This window comes from Ixodes scapularis, unplaced genomic scaffold (assembly GCF_016920785.2).
Source record: "Ixodes scapularis isolate PalLabHiFi unplaced genomic scaffold, ASM1692078v2 PGA_scaffold2__306_contigs__length_199485367, whole genome shotgun sequence".
In the NCBI taxonomy this organism is placed as follows: domain Eukaryota; kingdom Metazoa; phylum Arthropoda; class Arachnida; order Ixodida; family Ixodidae; genus Ixodes; species Ixodes scapularis.
The window spans coordinates 64,397,357-64,416,424 of NW_024609857.1; the positions used below are offsets into that span (position 1 = coordinate 64,397,357).

At 50.5% G+C, this 19,068-nt stretch overlaps 1 protein-coding gene across 2 annotated transcripts in view; it reads left to right on the forward strand.

Moving 5' to 3' along the window:
* Positions 1–342: 342 nt before the first annotated feature.
* The window catches only part of LOC115313099 (N-acetylglucosamine-6-sulfatase), a 76,416-nt gene continuing 57,690 nt past the window's right edge, over positions 343–19,068 (forward strand). Inside the window, exons 1-3 of one of the 2 annotated variants that reach the window (XM_040220683.3) lie at positions 343–786; positions 5,078–5,137; positions 13,019–13,222. In XM_040220683.3, the coding sequence (XP_040076617.1) occupies positions 649–786; positions 5,078–5,137; positions 13,019–13,222 (402 nt within the window). In that variant the 5' untranslated portion in view covers positions 343–648. The remainder of the gene's footprint in view (positions 787–5,077; positions 5,138–13,018; positions 13,223–19,068) is intronic. The other variant, XM_040220682.3, reaches the window with a different exon arrangement.

The window sequence follows — 19,068 nt, forward strand, 5'->3', positions numbered from 1 at the left end:
GGGGGGAAGGGGGGAAGGAGAGGGTAGGCCGCTTATGACAAAATGTTGTAAGACGGGGACGGAGGAGAGGAGGCCCCAAGAAATTGAAAGATTTTGGGGGGGGGGGGGGGGGGGGCGGGTTCCATGGGCCACCCCACTGGCTTCGTGCCTGAGATAAGGACAAGATAGTCTTATAGTCATCACGTGCGACGGGAGTTTGAGTCCCCGAGGTTTGGCGAAGGTTGAAGGGGGTTCTTCGGACAGACGTACTGGCGTTATGGGTCGTTGATGAACCCTTGAGTAGCGTCCATTAGTACTTAAACATAACGTCATTGCATGAACTTCGCACTGAGAATCTCTCTCTGTAGCACAAAAACTGTGAATCCTTTGAGAGCCTATCCTACCTCAATCCGAAAGTAACAGACAATTTGCATTGTGTTCAGGCGACGCAGTTTCATGTTTCGTTCGGTCTGCCCCAACGTATCGCTTCGGACGCATCAACCTCTTTGGGTATCTTATCGAGATAGCAGCTCACCGGAGCCTCGTACGCTTTGTGTGTTCCACCGGAGAAGCTTATCGCCATTTCTGCCGTTGCCGCTTAGATCGGCGCCAACATCATTCGGTCCAGTAGCAGGGACGAAGGTTGTGTTTGGATCAAGACTTTGAAGCATGGAGATTCTGCACCTGTTCGCTGTCTTACTGACTGTTCGTTTCTCATCCGTGCCTTGGAGTAATGCCCAACCAGACGGCAAACCGAACATAGTTTTCATACTCGCCGACGATCTGGATGAAGAGCTCGGTGGAATGGTAAGGCACCCTTCAATCTTTTTCTTTCTTTTTTGCTTTTGGATAGTATTTTCGTGTGACGCTATCTCACACGTCTTTCTTGTACATATTCAATACATCGGGCTGTCAGAATTATCTTAAAGTGTCCTTAACCATTCTAATGGGAGGGGAAAAAATGTTTCTGTCTTGCGGCTGCCTGAAACACCTGAAAGACCTCAAACAACACCGCACAGTGTTTTGACAAATTACGCTTCTGGCAGCTGCTGAGCAATGCTGCCTAAAAAGTTATACGTAATATAATATTTCCTTTTAAATTAACTACGGCATGGGAGTAAAAAGAAGTCAATCGTATGAGTTGGTGTATTGCGATAAACAGCAACTATAAAAGAAAGATGTGAAACGTCGGTTGACATACTGCCGATTTTTCCTGTTGCGGTCACGCAACTGTTTGTTGCGATGTTTCCCTTTTTCTTAAGTGTCTCCAGTCCGGTAAAATTTCACTGTGACTCTTGCTTCAAAACATCCAAGCTGCCCTGCAACGTCCTTAAACGCCCACAAAAAAAAGAAGAAAAATATCGATTGAATTTTGTTTTATTTGACGGTTACAAACTAGATCACCCATCTTAAGCAGATTTTAGCAAAGCGAAGGTCACAATCAATCAATCAATCAATCAATCAATTGTTTTATTTATGGCTTTTAAGCCAACGGAGACCCTAGACAAAAAGCTGCCAGTGGCAGCTTGACGAGGTCTGGGGCCCGTCTCAAATTTGTCAGCAGGACATCCATTCAGAACACAAAAGGATATTACATGCAAAGATACGCTGAGTAATTACTTCATGCATACAAATTCTAACAGCATTATACAAAAAGAAAAAAATTTCGCAGAACTTGTGACAGATTGAAAAGATATGCAGCTACATATAGACGAAAATTACGCAAAACAACACAAGCCGCACAAACGCATAACTTCTAACAGCACTGTATAAAATGCAAAATTCATACAGAGGTATGGGTATGCTCAAGACATTTCACGGAACAATTCACAAGAAATGCATAAGTAATGATTTCCTTCCCATTTAATATATATCAGTATTATTATTAAGAAGATGATTAAGTAATAAAGGTAGACGATATGCAATTGACTGGTAAGTATAGTTAGTACGAGCTCGTGGGTACTATCCATTTTTCGAAAAGACGGGTGTTGAAACTACGAGGATGTTCGGAGAGCTCCGACATCTTGCATAAAAGCGAAGCATGCTCAGGAGATAAAAAACGAAAGCTGTGCAGTAATCTATAGTCATACATCTTATCAAGACTAATTATTTTATATTCGGCAAACAAAGGTTTGGTGTGAGCGAGATAGTGCTCCTTGGCAATATAACGAAGCATCTTTTTTTGAAGTAAAGTAAGTTTTTCCATGTTTGTTTGTGTAGTTGTCCCCCAAACAAGATGGCATTAATTAATGTAAGACTGAAATAGGGAATAATAGATTTGTAATTTCACGTTAACTGGGAAAATATTGCGGCAGTGTGACATAACTCCAACCACCCTAGACAGCTTCGTAACAAGATAACTGACATGATCATTCCACAAAAGGTGTTCAGAAAAAATTATTCCAAGCGTTTTATGTTGTTTCACTAACTCGATTGGTACGCTGCCTATTGTAATATTATGATTAATTGGCAGAGCCCTGCTCTTTGGTCGAAAAACTATAGCTTTCGTTTTCTGAATGTTAATTTTAAGGTCATTGTTGTTGGACCATATAAGGAACTTGCTAAGAACATCATTTGCGTCTACGATTAATTTTTCAACACTCGTTTCGGCGAGAAATAGGCTGGTATCATCAGCGTATATTATGTATTTTATTTGTTTGTTTATATTTACAATATCATTAATATACACATTAAATAACATTGGCCCAAGTATACTACCCTGGGGAACCCTACATCGTATGTTAAGAAAAGGCGATGCATGACCATCGATCACAACACATTGCTTACGGTGCTTCAAATAGGAATGTAAAAGGGACAGAGTTACACCACGTATTCCATAACAGTATAGCTTATCAAGTAGTATTTTATGGTTTATGAAATCAAACGCCTCACTAAAATGTATAAATGTAAACAGGCGATTTTCTATAATTTTCAAAATAATTTCTTTTTGTTGAAGCAATGCAGACTCAGTTGACTTTCCTTTGCGAAAGCCATATTGAAAATCCGAAATCACAGTATGTTTAGCAAAGAAAGAATCGAGGCGTTTTCAAAATAATTGTTTCAAGCCCTTTGGAAAATATAGGAAGTATAGAGATAGGCCTATAGTTTGTCGGTAGATTTTTATCTCCTCCTTTAAATATGACTGATATTTTAGCTAATTTCATTCTACTTGGAAACGTCCCTTGTGACAAGGCAAGGTTAAAAATATGCACCAGGCAAGAGGCGATGATATCTATAACAAGAGGCATGCGTAATAAATGCTTGTGAAAACAATACGAAGATTACCTTTAAGGCACACCTAAACTACGCTTCCCGCATCAATTATCCGCTACAGTAAAGTAGCGAGTGGCGAATTTTGCTTCCTTGATAACTTATCTCAAAGACATGAGGTAAAACAGTTCGTAATGCTGACGTATTCTCTACTTCTGACTTTATTGATAGATTATTTTTTTTTCCTCTTTTTAGTTTGCAATATATAAACTAGTTTTAATCGCCCAGATAGTCAATTAACGCAGAACGGCTCTGATGCCCGATCTTCTGAAGGCTTACTTGTTTTTGATGTGATTTGTGGACGTTTGCTTTATTCTGATAGCGATTATAGTGTTTTTAAGCACATTTTGTTCACTGGCACGTCCACCTCCGCCAAAGGAAGTGGGGGCGTGGACAGTAGTACGTATAAATAAAATAAATAAATAAGCATATTACATAACCTTTTGTCACTTTAAATACTATTAATAATAATGGCTGTTGGAAAAGAAGCTTATTTAAATCGCTATCTTGGTTCACATTGTATAAAGGGACACTGAAGTACATTTTTATTCTTTAGTGGACAATGGACATTTAATAATCTCCTCGTGTATGCGGATACTTTTATACCTCGGAGACAAACATTGGAGTTCCAGCGATCAATGAAATAATGCCAATAAGTGTCACCTGCGGCGACGCCCCGTAATAATGAAATGTGGACGTAAACTATAGCGGAGCCATGGTTGAGTCGAAATGTCAAAAGGGAGGATTATACAGTTTGGGCGTCATTTTTTCGAACGCAGTTTCGACAAAATGTCGGGGAATGTTCTGCAACAATCACTCGACAAATAACTTGAAGTATGATGAAGAGAACGTTTCTAACTTATTGGTTCTTAAATATTAGAGTCCTGGAAAAAAAATAAAAAAAAACGTTTGCCAAGAAAAATACAAAAAAGCGCGACTGCAATTGTTTTGGCAAATCGACTAATTTTTTTTTTTTTGTTTTACTAGTATGTTCAAAACACGTTAATTACAAAAAAAAAAAAATGTCTTCATCATTTTTTCGGGGGCTTATTTTCACAAGTGTATTTTTATATTATTTTTTTTCGGCACTCAGATTTTGAAATTGAACAGAAACTGAACAAAAAAGAAAAAAAGAACTACATGATATGTAGAAAGCTTTAGTTTAATTAATGAAAAGAAAAGGAGAAAATAGGTTCGACAAAACTTTTTTCGAATACAGTTCATAAGTTTGCGTTCAAACACATCATTCAGCATGACGACCAGTTCATTAGCGTGCATTTTTTAATGAACGATGAAAACACTACAGGCTCCCAACCCCATTCGTTGCCTAAGTGTCCTATAGAGTAGCAATTTTCGCGCACCTGGATACGAGCGGTTCATACGTCACGAGAATAAAATATCCTAAACAGCATTGAGAAAAAGAAAAGTCAGCATGACGGAGGAAATCAGCTACCTCTGATAAGCCAGGGCTCAAAAATTAAAAAAAAAAAAAACTTCTGACGTTGCCCCCCCCCCCCCCCCCCCCTCTCCAAATGAGACAAAAAAAAGCACGCAGACACACGTGGGGGAAAGTTTTTTAAGAGAACTATTTCCACCGCAAACCAAAGTTCCTCATCTGTGTTCTGATCACTTTTGACCGCCTACTTGATCACTCGACTGCTCGAATGTACCTGTCACTGTAGCAATGCTTCATATTCTGGAAAAGTGACTGCTCAGTTTTTTTTTTTTTTACATTGTACGCCAGAGTCTCAAGAAGCACAACAAATTACTCCGGAGAACAATAGGAGGTGTTAACAAGAAAGAGTTGTGACGTTTGCTTTTGTTGCAGAAACCTTTGCTCAAGACGCGACTCCTCTTGGAAGACGGCGGGATGCAGTTCACAAATGCGGTGAGAAAAAGACAGCATAAAACTTGACTGAGATGCAATGGCGAAGTCCAGACGTGTTGACACCTACGTCAACATGTCACATCAACTCGGAGCACGTGGAAGCTTTCGCTCCACGTGCTCCGAGCTGATAATGTGCGCTAGACCACTCGGCCACCAATCCCCCCCCCCCCCAGAAAAAAAATGATGAGAAATTTACACGATATATGGTCTATAGTTTTCTTTCCTGCTTGCTTTCAAAGAATGACGGTACCACAAAGTAATCCTCTATGATATAGGGCAAACTGCTTTTCTCTTTTTTTTATGTACCAGCTAATCAAGACGAGCCAATATTGTAGAAGGAAAATACAGAAGTAAAGAAAGTGTGACTGAGCGCCAGTACGGGCGACGCGTCCGTGGCATCAAAATAGCAGGACGGTGGCACACCTCAGAAGCAACGTACTTGGGTCGTTTCATCCCTACGCTATGACGCCACACATGGGGACTGTTCTTTTTTGATGCGATTGCATTATTGAGCTACACATTACAGATGTTTGCGTACTAATGTCGACTCTAATGTAGTAAATTGGTTTTCTAAATTTAACGGAAATTTGGTTTCACGTGACCTCAATATCCATTCAGGTTCTCCGCTAAATGTAGCAGAATTTGACTTCACGTGGCCTATGCATTAATTTAGGTTCCCCGCTAAATTTAGCGGGGAACCAAACACCTCTCCGTGTGTACAACGATAAATGCTATCGCATTCATAGATAATCACCCATAGGGTTTGTATAAATTGGCCTTCACCATCAATTTATTTTTGCTGAATATAATTATAGCTGTTACGTAAGATTCTCAGCACGCCTGTTTTCGAACCCGCTCTTGGCGTCCGAGATTGGCGTGTACACGTTCGTGCTCCTGCTCCTACGGCTTCTTGTTTTGATCGGCAGGTGCTGCGAATACTTGATCGCCTATCGCATGAGCCGATGAGCCAACCTACTGCTTTGCAACCCATGCATGCTGACCCTTTTGTAGAAGCAGCCAATAAGGCCCGTATAATGAGGTGATGCTGGTCAGATCGCAACGCGCAATTGATATTCCGGTTCATTAAAACCAACAACTTGCTTTGTGATTTTTGTTCCGGGTGCACAAAAACAAAACTATGCTTTTTTCGCTGGTTCGCGAGGAAATTTCTGAGCCGTTGTCTGGTAGTTCGTTTAGTGTGGGATGGGACTCTTTAAAAGAATGCGACGAAACAGTCGCGTACTCGGCGCAAACTATTTTGTGCTGTTGGGGGATCGATGGCCGAGCAGGCTAGAGCACACTAAAGTCACTGGATCCTGGGAAAGTAGCGCCATTGCCTTCCCTACCTGCTAGCCGCACACAAACGGAAACTAACATACAGACGAACCAAACCTCGCAAGGCGATAGGCCTAATTAGAAAATTTATTTGCAACACTGTGGACAGGATTTTGTAAGAGACGCGCAGAGGTTAAGAACACTGTGTACACATATATGTGCGAACCAGTGTCTGTACAGTTGGCGGGTCTTTGCCGCGGAGCCTCACGCACAAGTTCGAAGGCGCACACCCCGAGGTGTCCCCGTCCGCGCGATCGCTCACGCGGCCGAAGCGTCATCCCAGAGCCGCACACCCGCGCCCGCGCCCCCAACGGCACCGCTCTGAACTCAGGGACCTAGAGGTTGTCCAGGTACCTGAAGCGGAGTTCAATCCGCGAGTCGCGAACGCTCAGGTACCGGCAGGACCAGCGCCTGAGGAACTCTTGTTCTCCGAGGAAAAACAGTTGCTCCTCGAGGTGTCCCACGAGCTCCCGCCGGAGCCAGGAGGGGCCAAAGAGCACGCGATCGACGCGCCTGTCTCACCTCGCAGCACCGGTTCCTCCACAGCACGTACTCGGCCGCGGCGAGGAGGAGACGGACGAAGACGCCCGGAGGGCATCTCCCGCGCAGCAGGTAAAGTCCTACGCCCAAACCGCGGAAGCTGGTGCGGATGACGCGCCAGAACGTCCGCGCCACAACGCACTCCTTCACCGCGTGCACATTCGTTTCGCGATTCCCACAGTTAGGGCACTGGTCCGTGCGCGACACGCCCCAGCGGAGCAAGCGGTCTCCGCTGGGGAGGACGCCCCAACCGTGCTGCCATTCGAAGTCCCGTAGATGCCCCGGGAGATACGAAGAAGTGAGGCGGGACCAGGAGAAAGAGTCTCCGAGCTCCACCTGCGTTGCCGAAATCTGCGGCTCCAGGAGGACCTCTGTGAGACGAGCCGTCGGTGTCTCCACTACGTCCAGCTGGGGTGCCCGCTCTTTGAGACGTTTGAAGAGCTGTATTGCCCTTCGGTAGTCAGACGGCGGGGTTTCGGCACAGGGGCCGGGTGAGCTCGGCGACTCGACTCCCAGTTCTCGGCGGGAATGCCCCACGAAGTAGAGCGCGAGGGATCGGGCTGGGCCGTGCTCATCGCGCAATATCTTCAGCATGGTCTTGAGTTGGAGTACTGCGGGTGCGATGTCGACACAGGGAAAGCCCCACCCTCCACGCTCGCGCGGGAGGCAGACAACCGGCCGAGTGACCAGCTCCGTCTTCTCCGACCAGAAGAAGCTGTAGAGCGCGCTTTTCACCGGTCGGATGAAACGTGAGGTCGGGAGCGCCGTTTGCGCGAGATACCAGAGGCGTCCACAGAAGACAGAGTAGGCTAGGTACCTGCGCTCGGCCAGGGGAAGGGCGTAGGTGCGAGCAGAGTCCACTTTCTCCCCGATGTCGCGCGCCAGGCGCGTCCACATGTCCGCCGAGATTCCTGACGAGCGGTAGGTGACACCAAGGATCGTGACCGAAGTTTTTGCCGGGATCGGTGAAGAGGGGTCAGGCGGTCGGTTAACCCACAGCACTGCGCTCTTCTGCTCATTCAACCTCGCTCCGGAGAGAGACCCGTAGGTCTCGAAGATCCGGAGAGCCGCTCCGAGGTCGTCGGTGTCCCGCAGGTACAGTGTAATGTCGTCGGCGTATGCCGACACCTTCACCTCGCCGTTTCCGGGCAGGGAGAGTCCGCGGACCTGGGGGGTCCTTTCGACGTTGGCTAGGAAGGGCTCCAGGGTAAGGACGAAGAGCAGCGGCGAGAGCGGGCAGCCCTGGCGGACCCCCCGGGTGACGGGGAAGCTGGCCGTCACACCGCCGTTTAGACAGAGGTCGCTCTTCATGTCACTGTAGAGCGTCTCGAAGAGTCGAACCCCTTCAGGGGGAATACCGAAAGCGGTGAGCACGGCCAGGAGGAACGGGTGCTCCACCCGGTCGAAAGCCTTCGCTTGGTCGAGGGAGGCGATCAGGCCTCTGGCTTGGCGAGCGTTCGTGTACTGCACCACGTCCTTCGTCAGGGATGTCAGGGTCTGAATGCTGCGGCCGACGATCGAGCACGTCTGGTGGGGTGTCACCACGTCCGGGAGTATGCCGTGGAGGCGCTGCGTGATGATCGACGCTAGCAGCTTGTAGCTTGCGTTGAGTAGCGTGATGGGACGCCACACGCCCGGGTCGTTGGGGTCTCCTCCCTCCTTAGGCAGAAGAATGATTCTGCCTCGGCGGAACGACTCTGGAAGGCGGTGCTCCGTGAAAAATTCCCGGAGCACGGCACAGATATAGTTGCCCAGCACGTCCCAGAAGGTACGGTAGAATTCGGCGGGAAACCCATCTGGGCCCGGCGCGGACCCAGTTTTCATTCTTGACAGGGCAAGGAGCACCTCTTCGGGGTTGGGGGGCTCGTGCAGGTGTGCGGCTAGGTCTTCGGGAACTTGCGGGAGATCGCGTAGGAAGGGGTGCGCCACGAGGGTCGCACGGTCCACCGCCGATTCGGTGGTTGCCAGGGCCCGGAAGTGGGCGCTGAAACCGGAGACCGACGGTTGGCCTGGTGTTGCTGGCGCGCCTGGGGTTATCGGCACTGAAGGGACGCGTCGCTCCCGCACTTCGGTGCGGTGGGCGTAGCGCAGCACCTCGGGGTGAGCCGAGGGCCCGACCCGTCCGTGGTAGGCTGTGGCTGCGTTGGTACAAAGTCGTAGCTGTCGCTGGTAACGGTCGAGGAGCTGCTGCAGGTAGCCCCGCATTAGCGGAGTCCCCGCGCCGCCCCGTCGCACGATCCGAATTCGCAGAGAGGTGTCTCGGAGCTGCTCGGCGTGCCGCCGACGCAGTGCACGACCCTCCGCCACGCACGCCACCCGCCAGCTGTCTTGAAGCCGGTCAAAGGTCAAGGGGTCTGGTGCCGCTCCATGGAGGGACCGGCGCAAGGCTTCTCTCAGGCAGTCGCGGCTTGTTTTGTCTCGCAGCAGTCGGGTGTCGAGACGCCAGGTGCGTTGAGAACTGGCTTTGCTGCTGAAGCGGAGCTCTACGAGTACCGGACGGTGGTCGGAGATGTACGTAATGGAGGGAGGGAAGTTCATTGCGCAGCAGGCGGTGACAGAGGGGCTCAGAAACTCGGAGATGTAACACCTGTCCAGGCGACTGCTCGAGTTTCCTCGTTGCCAGGTATGCTCGAAAGCGGTGCCATGGAGCAGAGTCCAGCAGTCCACTAGGTCGAAGTGTCGCATCAGGCGTATCAGCTCGCCGGCATTCCACGTGGTGCGTCCGTAGCCTGGGCCCCTGACATCGCGCCGGGAATCGACGACGCAGTTGAAGTCGCCGAGGAGCAGGCAGTGGCGAGCGTCGAGCAGATGGACGTCCAGGCTCTTGAAAAAAGCCGGGGATTGCGAACGCTGGGCTGGAGCGTACACGCCCACAGCACGAAAGCGCGTGCCGTCCACGAAGAAATCAAAAGCGATGTACCGCCCGTCGGGGTCAAAGCAGCACGCGCTGAGACGGAGGAGCGAGCGGTTAAAGATAATGACCCCCACCCCCGAGCTCCGTGTAGTGGCGTATGAAAAGAAACAATCCACCCCATACCGCTGCTTGAAGAGGTCCACGTCGCGCTGCCTGTGGAAGTTCGTTTCTTGCAGGAACAGGAGGTCGCAACGGGCGGTTCGGGCGAACTGGATGACCTCGATCTGTTTTGTCAGGCTGCGGAAGCCCTGAACGTTCAGGGTGATGACTCGCAGGTGCGCGAAAAGGGAATGGAGGGGGGGGGGGGGGGGGGGTCGTTGTGTTCACTGCTAGTCCGTGGATGTATCGGATGTGATGCACGAGCTGTCAGACAGCGCGACGAGGTCCTTCCGCAACCGCTTGGGAGCCGCTGCCGATGTTGGAGTGGATCCTGGGGACCCTGATTCGCCGCTGCTGGAAAGATCTCGCTTCCCGTCTTCGGCACCGCCATGCGGGCTACGACTGCGGCTGCAGGTTTTTCGGAGTTCCTCGGAGGTGCCGCGGCGACGATCTCGGCCACGCAGCAGAGCGCTGTCTTTGTCGTAGGCAACCTCGTCGATGACGAGGCGGTCGTCCGACGATGAGGCAGAGTCCTCCGTAATGTCGCTCCAGCTGGGAAGCGGGCTGGGGCAGAGTTCCGGCGTTCGCAGGCGTTCCTCCTTCACCAGTACTTCCTCTGAGGCGGGACTGGTAGGAGTGGGCGCGTGCACAGATGCGGTGTGGACCGCATTCGAAAGCGCGGCCTCGGCGGCGTCCAGTGACGCGTTCGAATTCGCGTCGGTGGCGCTTGCCGGCTTCGACTGTTGCGATGTCGGGGCGAGCTCGGATGGGGTCGTCACTGGAGGCTCGGCGGGGGCAGGCGTGTCACCGGACCCTTGGGTGGCGGCCGTCGCCGCAGGAGGGGGAGTAGGGGTGGTAGGAGGCCTGCCTTGGGACTTCGGAGTCTGGGACGCCGGAGTCAAGGCGGGGACGTCGTCCTGGCCGCAGCCGGCTACGGCTGAGTAGCTGCGACGCTGGGTGCAGTCCACCGTGGCGTGGGCCGCTCCGCAGCGTCCGCAGCCGGCCGCGCAGCCGACGGTGTCGTGGCCGAAGGCGGCGCAGCGGGCACAGTAGGGCACGCTACAGGCCGCCTTGAGGTGGCCCTCCTGCTGGCAGCGTCGGCAGACTCTCTTGAGACCGCGGTAGTCGAAGGTGGCCCGATGACCGGAGACGCGGAGGAAGTTCGGCACCGGGGTAGACTCCTTCATCTCCATTCGGATGTAGCGGGTACCCGTCCGGAGGTTGGGGTGGTCCTGGTAGACGCCGAAGCGAATATCCAGAACCTTCCCGTAAAGCGACAGGGCGGCGGCGAGGGCTTCGTTTCTCACATAAATCGGTAGGTAGAAGCACGTAATGGACGTTACTTGCGGGCCTACCGGGACGATGGGGACGCTTGTTCCGCCGATGGTCAGAGCCCCGGCGTTGACGATTCGGCTCATGGCCGTTGACGATGTAACAGACATCTGAAAGTTGCTGCCTCCCAGATGCTGCACGGAGAACAATTCGGCAGTGCCGACAATGGCCGCCGCCGCGTCGAAGATAGAATCCACCGACGCGCCGGGCGGGCAGGAAACATCGAACGTACATGCCTTCGTAGGCTGGGCCGGCGATGCGGGTGTCATGGCGCCGCTGACAACGTAGACGAAACGGCCTAAGTTGCCATGGAAATCGCCATCTTGGTCCATTTAAATCTTCGAAGCTTCCAGGGGGTCGTTCTAAACAAGTCGCGCCAAGACAACCATGGAGCATCATCGTACTGGAAGCGTTCCTCGCCAATATAAGAGTCTTTGGCACTTCGTATGTGATCAAGTTATTAATCATGCCCATTTCCATGGATCTCTTACAATTATATTGTTCTTCCTGCGCATTTCAAGACAGTAAACTCATTTTTCAGTGCCTCCAAGCACCGACACAGCATCTGGTGGTGGTACGAACGTGTACACTTGTTTCTCCGGTGTGTGACTAGCAAAATCTCGGTATACAAAAAAATGACTGAATAAAGCTACCCGTCACCAGCGAATCTAAATCGGCTCACCAAAAACGGAGGGGTCAAGGAAAAATTGCTCATTCCACGGACCAAGATGGCGACCACGCGGGGAGGTTGGCGTTACTTTCCCAGGATCCAGTGACTTTAGAACACACCAGCTCAGAGCACGTGGAGCGAAAGCTAGCGCTGCAGAGCCCAGGGATCCTGGGTTCGATAGACCGATCTCACCAAGCGTTCGGCGCATGCGTGACGCCGCCATAACTTTAGTTCGCAGGAGGCAGGCATCAGTGCACAAGACGGCTCGTGCCGCCTCATGCTCCACACGCGCAGAGCTTCAGCGAGGTTGTCGCACGTGCAGAAAGACTAAAGCTCCCTCGATGCATTGCGACAGCGGTGGCGTAGTCAAACTGGCTGGTGAGATCGGTCTATCCCCACCCCTGCCCGTTTCGATCTGGATGAGCATTGTACAGGCGTGCGGCCGTGTATCACTACTGCGTGGTGCACGTTAAGGACCTCAGGCTAGCAGTCGTACTGCACTGCCTAAATTGCTTATCTACAGTGGGTAAGGATGTCGCCATGTTCTGGCAGACTAAACTCCTACTGTATAAACCACTAAAGTTGTATAAACAACTAAAAACTGTAAACAACAAGCTGTATAAACAACTTTTCTCCCATACTGCGATAGAAAGGAAGGAAGAAGGGACACTATTCAATGTGCCCTCCGTTCGGGGTTCAGGGGGAAGGACATCAAACACTAGGGCACCTGGTAGCGGAAAGGAGAAATCAATCGCAAAGCAGTTTTCGACTGCGTCTTCTTTTCTTTTTTTCTTTAATAACAAATTTAGTGAAAAGTTCCATCTATCGAACAACACTTTCCTAATCGCTGAAGGCATCAGCCTTGGGGCTAGTTATTACAACCCCTTTAAAAAAGCGGGAAATTTGTGTTGAAGAACTACGCAAACTAGTATAGACTTCTAAAAAAAAAGTTTGCATCATTTATTGCTCACTTTGAACTCTTTCCTGGCAGTACGTGACTACTCCGCTATGCTGTCCGAGTCGCGCGAGCATCTTGACGGGAAGATACGCCCACAACGCCTTCGTTCGTAACAACACTCTGGCCGGAAACTGCAGCTCCACCCAGTGGCAGCGATGGACCGAACAGCTCAACTTCGCCGTCGACTTGCAGCGGGCGGGCTACGAAACATTCTACGCCGGCAAGTACCTTAATCAAGTACGTTCCTATATCAGTTCTAATAAGAACCCCCTAAAGGCTGGTTCACACGCTCGCGACTGCTTACGACCGGAAAGGCTTAAAACTGTTTTGAAGACTGTTGGTACTGCTTACTGTGATAGGAAAGGGCCTCCCACCTACTGAGCACACGACTACTTGCTGGTGGTAGACGACGAGATCAAAGATTCTTATACTTACTTATACTATACTTATATACTATACTTATACTCTGGCCTGCGGTAGCATCTCGTTCTTTCTCCGCCAACCTAACACTTACCAATACCTGTTTTACAATGTGGTAATAGCTAACCTATTAACATCTGACAGCAATGATTGGCTAAAAAAGAACAGAGGGACGGTTCGGGTGCGCGTGATTGGGCCCATCCTTACATGGATGTATTCATGTAAACTTAGCCTATGCCGTAATCAACACCACAACTTCGGCGCGATGCTATACTATATGTTAACTATTTTAGGGATAGTGACGTACACATAGGGCGAAAAAGATCATTGCTCAGTTCCGACATCAGAACCCTGCTACAGCAGCGTGGCACTCAATAAGATAAATTACATTAAAAATTGGTCTCCGCTCACTTTATATAAATTTGTTTTTCTGGTCCTTACTACAGGTTTGTACTACAGGCGTGGGTCAACAAAACATTTTTTTATCTATTTACGGTGTTCAGTTTATTTAAATTACCATAATTAAGTAGGAGTTCTACGTTGTCCAGACCAAAATCGACTTTCTGCGGTATTTAAAAAAAAAAAAACAATTCATGAAAACTGCCTGTAGAAGAAAAACGCCTTGATGATGATGATGATACTGCGGCTGCTCCCTTTATAACGGGCGGGCTCGAATAATCATGCCCAAGCCTGGGGGTGAATTCAGCGCCCCCTGTGTTGTGTATGACGCCACCAATCCTCCAGTCGTCTTTTCGTCTGCTCGATGGTCTTCCAAAAGGCTTCAGTAGTATTGGCTGTCTCGCTTGTTGACGAGGAGCCCAACGCTGTCGCTAGAGGCGGGACACCTTCGTGTAGTTGGTTCGCCTCTTCGGTGGCAGAAGTGGCAGAAGGTCGGATTCCGCCACAACGGAGTATGATGTGCTCCGCGGTTTCGCTCTCACCCTCGCATACTCGGCATACAGTCGACTGCACACTATTGTCGAAGCGCTGTTTGTATACCTGTGTGCGCAGGGCTCCAGCACGAGCCTCGAACAATAGGCGGCTGCCCAAGCTGTTGTCGTACAGCCGCGTCTCTGTCGTGATTTGCTGTTTTAACTCCGCATACATGGTAAGGGTTGACTTTGTCCGGGCAGCCTCCAGTCATTGCACATTCTCCTGTTCGCGGACCCTCTTCCGCACCACAAACTCCCATTCTTTCTCTATCGTCGCCTCCACCGGTTCCGGGAAGAAGCCGAACTTTTTCTCAAGCTTGTAAAGGCGCTTTCGCCAACGGCTCTGCAGAGGTCGTATGTGTGTATATGAACAGCCTCTTGGCCCAGCGGCACCGGTCCATGAGTCGAAGGCGCCCGTCATAGGAAACCTTGCTTTTCGCCTCCCTCGCTTCGAAAGACGACCAGTCCAGGTCCCCCTGCACTGCCTCATTCGCCACGGTGCCATGGCAGCCCAACGCTTGGCGTCCCACTTCTCGTTGTCTGCGCTCCAAGGCGGTTCTTGTGTCACCTGGTACACACACCACTGCTTTGGCAAACGTCAAACCTGGCACCACCACCGCCTTCCACATTTCGCGGCTCACTATGAATCTATTACAGCTCCATAGGCTGCGCTTACGGAGGATGTTAGCTCCCCGTGTGGTGGATTGACGGAGGTGGACGTAATGATCTTTCAGATAGCCTGCCTCGTTGGACAACTCAACGCCTACGTACTTATACTTGTTCAGTACCGGTAATACGTCAAGACCCAATCTGAGGCTATCGAGCTTTTCTTTCTCAGTGCCCGCGAATTGTATCACGGCGGACTTGGATGTGTTGTACTTGGGACCAAGCACGGCAGCCTCATCAGCACATATGTCGAGAAGTTGCTGCATCGCCGTTGCACAGCCCGCCGTCAGCACAATGTCGTCCGCGAAGGTCAGACCCGGTAGCACCCAGTTCACGGCCTCTCCATTTTCAACGTGCAGTAGCGAGAAGTCCAGTCCTGATTCTATCAACCGCTCCTCTAGTCGCGCGACATACAACTTGTAGAGAAGCGGCGAGAGTGGGCATCCTTGGCGCAATCCACGTGTTACGACGATTTTTTTCTGATCTGACCTCTCCTACCTGGGTTGTCACCGTGTTGCCTGTGTATGAGCGATTAATAAGCTCGGTCCACTGTGTCGGCATTTCGAGCTGCTCCAGCATTGATAGAAGCTTGTCGTGTGGAACGCTGTCATAAGCCTTGGCGACGTCTAAAAAGGTGCATATTAGTCTCCTCTCCTTTTTTCGAGCCACTTCAATGCACTGTGTAAGGGTGTACGCGTTGTGCTCCAGTCTCCGGCCACGACGAAACCCTCCTTGGAGCTCGGTGAGAATACCCCCTTTCTCCGCCCATGTTGTCATGCGCTCTTTGAGGATGCTTGCGGAAACCCTGTACACAATGCTGGTCTGTAAGGGGCCTGTAGTTCCGAAGGTAGCGCCGATCTCCTCCTTACTTTGGCAAAAGCACAACCTTACCTCGCCTCCAGTCTCTAGGTACAGGCTGTCTTCCGATGAGAATGTCCGTGAAGATCTCAGCCAGGTGTTCTCTCGAATCCTTTTGTAGTGTTTTGAGGACGCATGCTGGTATCTCGTCTAAGCCTGGAGCCGTGCTGCTTTTGACGTGGGCCAGAGCACGTACAATTGACACCAGGCCAATCTTCTCGTCGGAACTCGCGATAGTACATTCCGTGCTGTTTTCTGTGGTGATTGTTTGGAGCAACGCCGTTTCCTGTGGTGCGAACACTTCCATCAAATGCTCTGTGAGACACTGGTCAAGCGCGTCCACCTCCAATCCTGTGCGCTCGTGTATGATGACTGGATTTTGATCCCTGCCGTCCAGGGTTGCCAGGTATTTCCAAAACTTCCCTGGGCGCATCTTTCCCACTTGACCGTATTTCCCTAATTTTATCTAGGTCTGCAGCAGCCAGCTTCTGTTGTACCAGTTGTTTGGTGGCGTTCTTTTGTTCCTGGTACATTTTCCACTTTTCTGCGATCTCGTGGCTGGACCCCGCGTGGAGTGCGAAACGATGCTGCCGATTCACCTCTTTTCGCAATTGGATTGCAGCTTGGATCTCTCCATCCCATCATCGCTTCCGTCGCCTCCGGCCACCATGACTCTTTGTTGAATGCTATCTTATCAGTTGTTTTAGTGTGTCTACGTATTCCACGTACCCTGATACGTTCTTCCTCTGGTCGCTCTTCTCAAACATTTCAACTACATTAGCCGCAGCTGCGTGGGAAAGACACAGCCGACTTGTGTCATGCCGCTTGTTTCTTCATTCCACACTCCTTTAGACAGCTGAAGAGTAATTCTATTGTGATCACTGCCTAGACTATTCTCCCTTGCTTCGTCAATTTGGACGCGTAACAGGTATCGCCCCAAATGATGTGAGATCAGGGCATAGTCAATGCAAGATTTGCTGTCGCGTGCATTCCATGTATATTGACCTTCACAATTGGAGTGTAGGTTGATTACCTTCTAAGTCTAGCTCTTCCGCTATTTTCCGTAGCATGCGCCCGTTGTCGTCCTCCCGTCCATCCAACTCGTGTATATGTCCATTAAAGTCTCCCATGATTAGAAGATTTTTTCCCGGTTGCCATGGCACCGTGGCGAATGAGGCAGTGCAGGGGGACCTGGACTGGTTGTCTTTCGAAGCGAGGGAGGCGACAAGCAAGGTTTCCTATGACGGGCGACTTCGACTCATGGACCGGTGCCGCTGGGCCAAGAGGCTGTTCATATACACACATATGACCTCTACAGCTTGTTTCTCCTCACGTCGCGCGCTTCCCACCGAGAGGTACAGAATACACACTGCCACAGGAAAACCTAAATGTTCCATAGTTAACCACAAATGTTCCTTGCACTCCTGGAGCTCTCTTTTCCAGTCTGACCCACTGCGCCAAAAGGCCCCACTCCGCCTCCACGTCGCTGTCCTTCTACACGATTGCATCCTGCCCAGCACCAATCGGGGTGTGCAGGGGTTTCCTCAAAATCTCTCATATGAGTTTCCACCACTCCGAACAGCAACATATTTGCAGCCTTCATTTCTTGGAAGAGTTCTTGCCACTTCTGCTCTCTACGCGCTCCTTGTAGATTTAAGAACCCCGCTGGGTGACCGTTGCCTGCCCTCGGCACTTTCGTTTTCTTCTTCTACCTCCACACTTGCGCCGGTTATTGTTGAAGGAACGTGCTGCGGCGCTGTCTGCCTGGAGCACCTTTAGTGCCCCCATCCCCGCTCGAGCTCCATACGATGCTGTCTGTCTCTTTGTGGCGTCGCATTGTAAAAATAACGTGGGCGCGGCAGGAGTGGTGGGTGCAATGGAGCCACAAGTCTCACAGGCATTCCCTGTGGAAGGGGCATTGTAGATGACACTGCCATCCCCGCGGGCCATATTCTTCACGCCCCACCGCGTGTATCTGTGTGTTGCCGATTGGTTCCATGGCGATGGGGGACCCATATAGCTCGTGAGTGAGGTCGGCAGTTGGGGCTTGGACTCTCCGATAGTTGTTGGGAAACACTGGGTCGCTCAGGTAGTGAGTCTGTCGATGCGGGTCTATTTCTTCTGCAGCATAGTATAGATCTTGTGTGTGTGTGTGGGGGGGGGGGGGGTGGTAGGGGACACTGTGTGCTTGAACAACACGAAGTGTACGTGTCTTTTTGTGGTCCGCTTGGTTTTCCTCGCCCCTTACCATCTGTACGGTACCTTGGGGCCCATCTGTGCGTCCCCTGTTTTGATATCTCTTGTTTCGGTTGCCTAAAAAACGACTCGCTGCCGCCCCCACAATCTCAGATACGACTTTCACTCTTTCTTTCTGGTAGTGTAGTCCATCTTTTTTCATCGCTCTTTCTGTCATGCCATGAGAGAGGTCAATGAACTTCGCTCTGATCACCTTGCACAGTCGCCTAAGTTTGCATTACGCATTATGGTGGCGGCCTGTAGCCCCTTTCCTCTGCTGTGAATCTCTGGGACGGAGCAGATGGCTAATGCCGGCTTCCGTTTTGACCACCTCGTCTGTAGGCGATTTACGATTGAACCGGGATTTTCGCCTTGGAGGATGTCATTGACGCCTATATGTAATATGTACATTCGGGGAACCGTTCGTGCCTGTGCCTCATATGTGTCGATGAGTTGACGGATAACATCGACCGTAGCTTTTCTATTGAGTAAAATCTCAAGCCTCTTGGGATCACGGACCTCATCGTGTAACGTTGGCGCAATGCGTGCGACATTGCTATCCCCAGCGAGGATAACCTCTCGCGTGACTCCGTGTGGGGGCTCAACTTCGGCTCCAGATTTACCTTTACCGTTGCGTTCTCCCGAGATCTTCACGCTTGTGTGTTTCTCTTGAATGGTAGCATCTACTGCCTGGTTGGTCGCGGTTATGCCTCCTTTGGGGGCTTGTGTGATGTTTAAGCTACCACAGGTTAGATGTTTCGAACACTGCGTCGTTTGCTGGGCATACCTGCTCTGCTACAGCTCTTCCATCTCCTGTGCGCTACTTTTGATGTTTTGACGCACGTTTGTGGGTTCATTGTCCTTGTGTATCTCCAGTTGATGACTCCCCTCTATCTCTGAGGTTTCTGGTAACTTGGACGTAGTTTGGGAGCAATTCTTGGACCAGGTTGGAATGTCTTTGGAAGTAGACGT